This window comes from Scyliorhinus canicula, chromosome 12, assembly GCF_902713615.1.
Source record: "Scyliorhinus canicula chromosome 12, sScyCan1.1, whole genome shotgun sequence".
NCBI lineage: Eukaryota > Metazoa > Chordata > Chondrichthyes > Carcharhiniformes > Scyliorhinidae > Scyliorhinus > Scyliorhinus canicula.
The window spans coordinates 97,609,248-97,619,582 of NC_052157.1; the positions used below are offsets into that span (position 1 = coordinate 97,609,248).

The 10,335-nt window shown below is 63.2% G+C and overlaps 1 protein-coding gene across 1 annotated transcript in view; it reads right to left on the reverse strand.

The window, feature by feature from the left end:
- Positions 1-10,335, reverse strand: part of megf8 (multiple EGF-like-domains 8) — a 165,183-nt gene that overhangs the window by 104,176 nt on the left and 50,672 nt on the right. The window contains exon 5 of the mRNA XM_038813080.1: positions 6,752-6,915. Coding sequence (XP_038669008.1) covers positions 6,752-6,915 — 164 coding nt within the window. The remainder of the gene's footprint in view (positions 1-6,751; positions 6,916-10,335) is intronic.

The window sequence follows — 10,335 nt, forward strand, 5'->3', positions numbered from 1 at the left end:
TAGGAGGCACAGTGCAAAGGGACGCCAGGGTGGGGGTCACACTGCAAAGGGACGCCAGGGTGGGAGGCACACTGCGAAGGGACGCCAGGGTGGGGGGCACACTGCAAAGGGACGCCAGGGTGGGGGGCACACTGCAAAGGGACGCCAGGGTGGGGGGTACACTGCAAAGGGACGCCAGGGTGGGAGGCACACTGCGAAGGGACGCCAGGGTGGAAGGCACACTGCAAAGGGCCGCCAGAGTAAGAGGCACACTGCAAAGGGCTGACAGCGTGGGAGGCACACTGCAAAGGGCTGCCAGCGTGAGAGGCACACTGCAAAGGGGCGCCAGTCTGAGAGGCACACTGCAAAGGCCGCCAGATTGGGAGGCACACTGCAAAGGTCCGCCTGAGTGGAGGCACACTGCAAAGGGTCACCAGCGTGAGAGGTATATTGCAAAAAGGACACCAGAGTGGAAGGCACACTGCAAAAGGCTGCCAGAGTGAGAAGCACACTGCAAAGGGTCGCCAGCGTGGGTACCACACTGCAAAGGGCCACTAGAGTAGGAGGCACACTGCAAAGGTCCGCCAGATTGGGAGACACACTGCAAAAGGCCACCAGAGTGGGAGGCACAATGCCAAGGTCCGCCAGCGTCAGAGGCACACTGCAAAGGACCGTCAGAGTGCGAGGCACACTGCAAAGGACCGTCAGAGTGTGAGGCACACTGCACTGCAAAGGACCGTCAGAGTGTGAGGCACACTGCAAAGGACCGTCAGAGTGTGAGGCACACTGCAAAGGGATGCCAGGGTGGGAGGCACACTGCAAAGGGACGCCAGGGTGGGAGGCACACTGCAAAGGGCTGCCATCATGGGAGGCACACTGCAAAGGATGCCAGGGTGGTGGGCACACTGCAAAGGGACGCCAGGGTGGTAGGCACACTGCAAAGGGACGCCATCGTGGGTGCCACACTGCAAAGGGCAGCCAGCGTGGGTTCCACACTGCAAAGGGCAGCCAGCGTGGGTGCCACACTGCAAAGAGTCACCAGCGTGGGTGCCACACTGCAAAGAGTCGCCAGCGTGGGTGCCACACTGCAAAGGGTCGCCAGTGGGGGTGTCACACTGCAAAGGGTCGCCAGTGGGGGTGTCACACTGCAAATGGCCGCCGGAATGGGAGGCACACTGCAAAGGGTCGCCAGAGTGGAAGGCACACTGCAAAGGTCCGCCAGAATGGGAGGCACACTGCAAAGGGTCGCCAGCGTGGGTGTCACAGTGCAAAGGGTCGCCAGAGTGGAAGGCACACTGCAAAGGTCCGCCAGAGTTGGAGGCACACTGCAAAGGGTTGCCATCATGAGAGGCACACTGCAAAGGGTCGCCATCGTGGGTGCCACACTGCTAAGGGTCGCCAGCATGGATGCCACACTGCAAAGAGTCGCCAGTGTGGGTGCCACACTGCAAAGGGCTGCCAGCGTAGGTGTCACACTCCAAAGGGTCGCCAGCATGGGTGCCACACTGCAAAAGGACACCAGAGTGGAAGGCACACTGCAAAAGGCTGCCAGAGTGAGAAGCACACTGCAAAGGGTCGCCAGCGTGGGTACCACACTGCAAAGGGCCACTAGAGTAGGAGGCACACTGCAAAGGTCCGCCAGATTGGGAGACACACTGCAAAAGGCCACCAGAGTGGGAGGCACAATGCCAAGGTCCGCCAGCGTCAGAGGCACACTGCAAAGGACCGTCAGAGTGCGAGGCACACTGCAAAGGACCGTCAGAGTGTGAGGCACACTGCAAAGGACCGTCAGAGTGTGAGGCACACTGCAAAGGACCGTCAGAGTGTGAGGCACACTGCAAAGGACCGTCAGAGTGCGAGGCACACTGCAAAGGACCGTCAGAGTGTGAGGCACACTGCAAAGGACCGTCAGAGTGAGAGGTACACTGCAAAGGGTCGCCAGAATGGGAGGCACACTGCAAAGGGATGCCAGGGTGGGAGGCACACTGCAAAGGGACGCCAGGGTGGGAGGCACACTGCAAAGGGCTGCCATCATGGGAGGCACACTGCAAAGGATGCCAGGGTGGTGGGCACACTGCAAAGGGACGCCAGGGTGGTAGGCACACTGCAAAGGGACGCCATCGTGGGTGCCACACTGCAAAGGGCAGCCAGCGTGGGTTCCACACTGCAAAGGGCAGCCAGCGTGGGTGCCACACTGCAAAGAGTCACCAGCGTGGGTGCCACACTGCAAAGAGTCGCCAGCGTGGGTGCCACACTGCAAAGGGTCGCCAGTGGGGGTGTCACACTGCAAATGGCCGCCGGAATGGGAGGCACACTGCAAAGGGTCGCCAGAATGGGAGGCACACTGCAAAGGGTCGCCAGAGTGGAAGGCACACTGCAAAGGTCCGCCAGAATGGGAGGCACACTGCAAAGGGTCGCCAGCGTGGGTGTCACAGTGCAAAGGGTCGCCAGAGTGGAAGGCACACTGCAAAGGTCCGCCAGAGTTGGAGGCACACTGCAAAGGGTTGCCATCATGAGAGGCACACTGCAAAGGGTCGCCATCGTGGGTGCCACACTGCTAAGGGTCGCCAGCATGGATGCCACACTGCAAAGAGTCGCCAGTGTGGGTGCCACACTGCAAAGGGCTGCCAGCGTAGGTGTCACACTCCAAAGGGTCGCCAGCATGGGTGCCACACTGCAAAAGGCCGCCAGAGTGGGAGGTACACTGCAAAAGGCTGCCAGAGTGAGGGGCTCCTGCAAAAGGCCGCCAGAGTGAGAAGCACACTGCAAAGCGTCGCCAGAGTGGGAGGCACACTGCAAAGGGCGGCCGGAATGGGAGGCACACTGCAGAGGGCCACTAGAGTCGGAGGCACACTGCAAAGGGTTGCCAGAGTGGAAGGCACACTGCAAAGTTCCGCCAGAGTGGGAGGCACACTGCAAAGGGCGGCCGGAATGGGAGGCACACTGCAGAGGGCCACTAGAGTCGGAGGCACACTGCAAAGGGTTGCCAGAGTGGAAGGCACACTGCAAAGTTCCACTAGAGTAGGAGGCACACTGCAGAGGGTTGCCAGAGTGGAAGGCACACTGCAAAGGTCCGCCAGAGTCGGAGGCACACTGCAAAGGGTTCCCATCATGAGAGGCACACTGCAAAGGGTTGCCATCATGAGAGGCACACTGCAAAGGGTCGCCAGCTTGGGTGCCACACTGCTAAGAGTCGCCAGCATGGATGCCACACTGCAAAGAGTCGCCAGTGTGGGTGCCACACTGCAAAGGGTCGCCAGCTTGGGTGCCACACTGCAAAGGGCTGCCAGCGTAGGTGTCACACTCCAAAGGGTCTCCAGCATGGGTGCCACACTGCAAAAGGCCGCTAGAGTGAGGGGCTCCTGCAAAAGGCCGCCAGAGTGAGAAGCACACTGCAAAGCGTCGCCAGAGTGGGAGGCACACTGCAAAGGGCGGCCGGAATGGGAGGCACACTGCAGAGGCCCACTAGAGTAGGAGGCACACTGCAAAGGGTTGCCAGAGTGGAAGGCACACTGCAAAGGTCCGCCAGAGTCGGAGGCACACTGCAAAGGGCGGCCGGAATGGGAGGCACACTGCAGAGGCCCACTAGAGTAGGAGGCACACTGCAAAGGGTTGCCAGAGTGGAAGGCACACTGCAAAGGTCCGCCAGAGTCGGAGGCACACTGCAAAGGGCGGCCGGAATGGGAGGCACACCGCAGAGGGCCACTAGAGTAGTAGGCACACTGCAAAGGGTTGCCAGAGTGGAAGGCACACTGCAAAGGTCCGCCAGAGTCGGAGGCACACTGCAAAGGGTTGCCATCATAAGAGGCACACTGCAAAGAGTCGCCAGCGTGGGTGCCACACTGCAAAGGGTCGCCAGCTTGGGAGCCACACTGCAAAGGGCTGCCAGCGTAGGTGTCACACTCCAAAGGGTCGCCAGCATGGGTGCCACACTGCAAAGGGCTGCCAGCGTAGGTGTCACACTCCAAAGGGTCGCCAGCATGGGTGCCACACTGCAAAAGGCCGCTAGAGTGAGGGGCTCCTGCAAAAGGCCGCCAGAGTGGGAGGCACACTGCAAAGGGCGGCCGGAATGGGAGGCACACTGCAGAGGGCCACTAGAGTAGGAGGCACACTGCAAAGGGCGGCCGGAATGGGAGGCACACTGCAGAGGGCCACTAGAGTAGGAGGCACACTGCAAAGGGTTGCCAGAGTGGATGGCGCACTGCAAAGGTCCGCCAGAGTGGGAGGCACACGGCAAAGGGCTGCCAGATTGGGAAGCATTCTGCAAAGGTTCGCCAGAGTGGGAGGCACACTGCAAAGGGCCGTCAGAGTGGAAGGCGCACTGCAAAGGTCCGCCAGATTGGGAGGCACACTGCAAAGAGCTGCCAGGGTGGGAGGTACACTGCAAAAGGCCGCCAGAGTGAGGGGCTCCTGCAAAAGGCCGCCAGAGTGAGAAGCACACTGCAAAGGGTCACCAGCGTGGGTGAAACACTGCAAAGGGTCGCCAGCGTGGGTGCCACAATGCAAAGGGTCGCCAGCGTGGGTGCCACACTGCAAAGGGTCGCCAGTGTGGGTGCCAGACTGCAAAGGGTCGCCAGCCTGGGTGCCACACTGCAAAGGGTCGCCAGCGTGGGTGCCAAACTGCAAAGGGTCGCCGGTGTGGGTGCCACACTGCAAAGGGCCACCAGAGTGTGAGGCACACTGCCAAGGTCCGCCAGAGTGAGAGGCACACTGCAAAGCATCGCCAGCGTGGGTGCCACACTGCAAAGGATCTCCAGAGTGGGAGCCACAATGCAAAGGGTCACCAGAGTGGGAGCCACATTGCAAAGGCCGCCAGAGTGGGAGCCACACTGCAAAGGACCGTCGGAGTGGGAGGCACACTGCAAAGGGTCGGCGAAGTGGGTAGCACACTGCAAAGGCCCGCCAGAGTGGGAGCCGCCCTGCAAAGGGCCGCCAGCGTGAGAGGTACACTACAAAGAGCCACTAGAGTAGGAGGCACACTGCAAAGGTCCGCCAGAGTGGGAGCCGCCCTGCAAAGGGCCGCCAGCGTGAGAGGTACACTGCAAAGGGCCACTAGACTAGGAGGCACACTGCAAAGGTCCGCCAGAGTGGGAGGCACACTGCAAAGGTTCGCCAGAGTGGGGGGCACACTGCAAAGCGTTGCCATCATGAGAGGCACTCTGCAAAGAGTCACCAGAGTGGAAGGCACACTGCAAAAAGGCCGCCAGAGTGAGGGGCACACTGCAAAGGGTTGCCGTCATGAGAAGCACACTGCAAAGAGCTGCCAGGGTGGGGGGCACACTGCAAAGGGACGCCAGGGTGGGAGGTACACGGCAAAAGGCCGCCAGAGTGAGAAGCACACTGCAAAGCGTCGCCAGCGTGGGTGCCACACTGCAAAGCGTCGCCAGCATGGGTGCCACACTGCAAAGGGCTGCCAGCGTGGGTGCCACACTGCAAAGGGTCGCCAGCGTGGGTGCCACACTGCAAAGGGCTGCCAGCGTGGGTGCCACACTGCAAAGGGTCGCCAGCGTGGGTGCCACACTGCAAAGGGTCGCTAGCGTGGGTGCCACACTGCAAAGGGTCGCCAGTGTGGGTGCACACTGCAAAGGGTCGCCAGCGTGGGTGCCACACTGTAAAGGGCCACCAGAGTGTGAGGCACACTGCAAAAGGTCGCCAGCGTGGGAGGCACACTGCAAAGGGTCGCTAGAGTGAGAGGCACACTGCAAAAGGTCGCCAGCGTGGGAGGCACACTGCAAAGGGTCGCTAGAGTGAGAGGCACACTGCAAAAGGTCGCCAGCGTGGGAGGCACACTGCAAAGGGTCGCCAGCGTGAGAGGCACACTGCAAAGGGTCGCTAGAGTGAGAGGCACACTGCAAAGGGTCGCCAGAGTGGGAGGCACACTGCAAAGGGCCGCTGGAATGGGAGGCACACTGCAAAGGGCTGCCAGAGTGGGAGGCACACTGCAAAGGGCTGCCAGAGTGGGAGGCACACTGCAAAGGGTCGCTAGAGTGAGAGGCACACTGCAAAGGTCCACCAGAGTGGAAGGCACACTGCAAAGGGCCGCCAGCATGAGAGGTATATTGCAAAAAGGATGCCAGAGTGGGAGGCACGCTGCAAAGGGCTGCCAGAGTGGGAGGCACAATGCAAAGGGTCGCTAGAGTGAGAGGCACACTGCAAAGGGCTGCCAGAGTGGGAGGCACACTGCAAAGGGTAGCTAGAGTGAGAGGCACACTGCAAAGGGTCGCCAGCGTGGGAGGCACACTGCAAAGGTCCACCAGAGTGGAAGGCACACTGCAAAGGGCCGCCAGCATGAGAGGTATATTGCAAAAAGGATGCCAGAGTGGGAGGCACACTGCAAAGAGTCACCAGAATGGAAGGCACACTGCAAAGGGTCTCCAGAGTGGGAGCCGCCCTGCAAAGGGTTGCCGGAATGGGAGGCACACTGCAAATGCCGCCGGAATGGGAGGCACACAGCAAAGGGTCGCCAGTGTGGGAGGCACACGGTAAAGGGCCGCCAAGGTGGGAGGTACACTGCAAAGAGTCGCCAGAGTGAGAGGCACACTGCAAAGGGTCGCCAGCATGGGTGCCACACTGCAAAGGGTCGCCAGCGTGGGTGCCACACTTCAAAGGGTCGCCAGCGTGGGTGCCACACTGCAAATGGCTGCCAGCATGGGAGGCACTCTGCAAATGGGCACCAGTCTGGGAGCAGTGACTAGATCAACTATGAGAGTTCAATTCCTCCCCAACAGGGCTGTAAACTCAAAGAGTGATGGGTTCCACTTTTGCCACTTACTTGTAAACATTGTTCAGAATTCCATCTCTCAGAGACAAGCCTGCGAAGATCCAGAGACTTGAATCAGGGCCTTCCACCATCGAATGTCCAAGGCGCATTAAGTGGCCTCCATGCTCCTGGGGATCAACAGTTACATTCAGAACTTGCAGACAGGGCTTTTGTCTCTACAGAACAGAAAATCCCTGTTAACATTGGGGGAAGGCAGGACATAGAACATTACAGTGCAGTACGGGTCCTTCGGCCCTCGATGTTGCGCCGACCCGTGAAACCATCTGAAGCCTATCTGACCTACACTATTCCATTTTCATCCATATGTCTATCCAGTGACCACTTAAATGCCCTTAAAGTTGGCGAGTCTACTACTGTTGCAGGCAGGGCATTCCACACCCCTACTACTCTCTGAGTAAAGAAACTGCCTCTGACATCTGTTCTATATTTACCACTCCTCAATTTAAAGCTATGTCCCCTCGTGTTGGTCATCACCATCCGAGGAAAAAGACTCTCACTGTCCACCCTATCTAACCCACTGACTATCTTATATGTCTCTATTGAGTCACCTCTCAGCCTTCTCCTCTCCAACGAAAACAACCTCAAGTCCCTGAGCCTTTCCTTGCAAGACCATCCCTCCATACCAGGCAACATCCTAGTAAATCTCCTCTGGACCCTTTCCAAAGCTTCCACATCCTTCCTATAATGTGGTGACCAGAACTGCACGCAGTACTCCAGGAGTGGCCGCACCAGAGTTATGTACAGCTGCAACATGACCTCATGGCTCCGAAACTCAATCCACCTACTGATAAAGGCTAGCACACCATATGCCTTCTTAACAGCCCTATTAACCTGGGTGGCGAGATCTCTCTGTTCATCAGGGGCATTGTAAACAGGATGGGGGAGAGCGAGAGACTGGGGGGGATCTGAGCAGTGAGAAACGACGGGGTAGAAGACGGGACAGCGAGAGACGGGGCAGGGCAGGGAGAGACGGGGGCAGGGCAGGGAGAGACTGGGCAGGGAGAGACGGGGCAGGGAGAGACGGGGCAGGGAGAGACGGGGCAGGGAGAGACGGGGCAGGGGAGAGACGGGGCAGGGAGAGGCGGGGCAGGGAGAGACGGGACAGGGAGAGACGGGACAGGGAGAGACGGGACAGGGAGAGAGGGACAGGGAGAGACGGGACAGGGAGAGACGGGACAGGGAGAGACGGGACAGGGAGAGACGGGACAGGGAGAGACGGGGCAGGGAGAGACGGGGCAGGGCAGGGAGAGACGGGGCAGGGCAGGGAGAGACGGGGCAGGGCAGGGAGAGACGGGGCAGGGCAGGGAGAGACAGGGGCAGGGCAGGGAGAGACGGGGCAGGGCAGGGAGAGACGGGGCAGGGCAGGGAGAGACGGGGCAGGGCAGGGAGAGACAGGGGCAGGGCAGGGCAGGGAGAGACGGGCAGGGCAGGGAGAGACCGGGGCAGGGCAGGGAGAGACGGGGGAGGGAGAGAGGGGGCAGGGGAGGCAGGGCAGGGAGAGACGGGGCAGGAAGAGACGGGCAGGGCAGGGCAGGAAGAGACGGGGCAGGGCAGGGCGGAGAGACGGGGCGGGGCAGGGCAGGGAGAGACGGGGCGGGGCAGGGCAGGGAGGGACGGGGCGGGGCAGGGCAGGGAGAGACAGGGGCAGGGCAGGGAGAGAGGGCAGGGCAGGGAGAGACGGGGCAGGGCAGGGAGAGACGGGGCAGGGCAGGGAGAGACGGGGCAGGGCAGGGAGAGACGGGGCAGGGCAGGGAGAGACGGGCAGGCGGAGAGGACGGGGCAGGGCAAGGAGACGGGGCAGGGCAGGGAGAGACGGGGCAGGGCAGGGAGAGACGGGGCAGGGCAGGGAGAGACGGGGCAGGGCAGGGAGAGACGGGGCAGGGCAGGGAGAGAGGGGCAGGGCAGGGAGAGGGGCAGGGCAGGGAGAGACGGGGCAGGGCAGGGAGAGACGGGGCAGGGAGGAGAGACGGGCAGGGAGAGACGGGGCAGGGAGAGACGGGGCAGGGCAGGGAGAGGGGCAGGGCAAGGAGAGACGGGGCAGGGCAGGAGGACGGGGCAGGGCAGGGAGAGACGGGGCAGGGCAGGGAGAGACGGGGCAGGGCAGGGAGAGACGGGGCAGGGCAGGGAGAGACGGGGCAGGGCAGGGAGAGACGGGGCAGGGCAGGGAGAGACGGGGCAGGGCAGGGAGAGACGGGGCAGGGAGAGACGGGGCAGGGGAGAGACGGGGCAGGGAGAGACGGGGCAGGGAGAGACGGGGCAGGGAGAGAAGGGCGGGGGAGACGGGGCAGGGAGAGACGGGGCAGGGAGAGACGGGACAGGGAGAGACGGGACAGGGAGAGCGGGGCAGGGCAGGGAGAGACGGGGCAGGGCAGGGAGAGACGGGGCAGGGCAGGGAGAGAAGGGGCAGGGCAGGGAGAGACGGGGCAGGGCAGGGAGAGACGGGGGCAGGGGAGAGACGGGGCAGGGCAGGGAGAGACGGGGCAGGGCGGGCAAGGAGAGACGGGGCAGGGCAGGGAGAGACCGGGGCAGGGCAGGAGAGACGGGGGAGGAGGAGAGGGGGCAGGGAGAGACGGGGCAGGGAGAGACGGGGCAGGGCAGGGCAGGGAGAGACGGGGCAGGAGAGACGGGGCAGGGCAGGGCAGGGCGAGACGGGGCAGGGCAGGGCAGGGAGAGACGGGGCGGGGCAGGCAGGGAGAGACGGGGCGGGGCAGGGCAGGGAGGGACGGGGGCGGGGCAGGGCAGGGAGAGACGGGGCAGGGCAGGGAGAGACGGGGCAGGGCAGGAGAGACGGGGCAGGGCAGGGAGAGGCGGGGCAGGGCAGGGAGAGACGGGGCAGGGCAGGGGAGAGACGGGCAGGGCAGGGAAGAGACGGGGCAGGGCAGGGAGAGACGGGGCAGGGCAGGGAGAGACGGGGCAGGGGGAGAGACGGGGCAGGGCAGGGAGAGACGGGCAGGGCAGGAGAGAGACGGGGCAGGGCAGGGAGAGACGGGGCAGGGCAGGGAGAGACGGGGCAGGGCAGGGAGAGACGGGGCAGGGCAGGGAGAGACGGGGGCAGGGCAGGGAGAGAGGGGCAGGCAGGGAGAGACGGGGCAGGCAGGGAGAGACGGGGCAGGGCAGGGAGAGACGGGGCAGGGAGAGAGGGCAGGGAGAGACGGGGCAGGGAGAGACGGGGCAGGGCAGGGAGAGAGGGGCAGGGCAGGGAGGAGGGGCAGGGCAGGGAGAAGGGGCAGGGCAGGGAGAGACGGGCAGGGCAGGGGAGACGGGGCAGGGCAGGGAGAGACGGGCAGGGCAGGGAGAGACGGGGCAGGGCAGGGAGAGACGGGCAGGGCAGGGAGAGACGGGGCAGGGCAGGGAGAGAAGGGCAGGGCAGGGAGAGAGGGGCAGGGCGGGAGAGACGGGGCAGGGCAGGGAGAGACGGGCAGGGCAGGGAGAGACGGGGCAGGGCAGGGAGAGACGGGGCAGGGCAGGGAGAGACGGGGCAGGGCAGGGAGAGACGGGGCAGGGCAGGGAGAGACGGGGCAGGGCAGGGAGAGACGGGGCAGGGAGAGACGGGGCAGGGAGGAGAGACGGGGCAG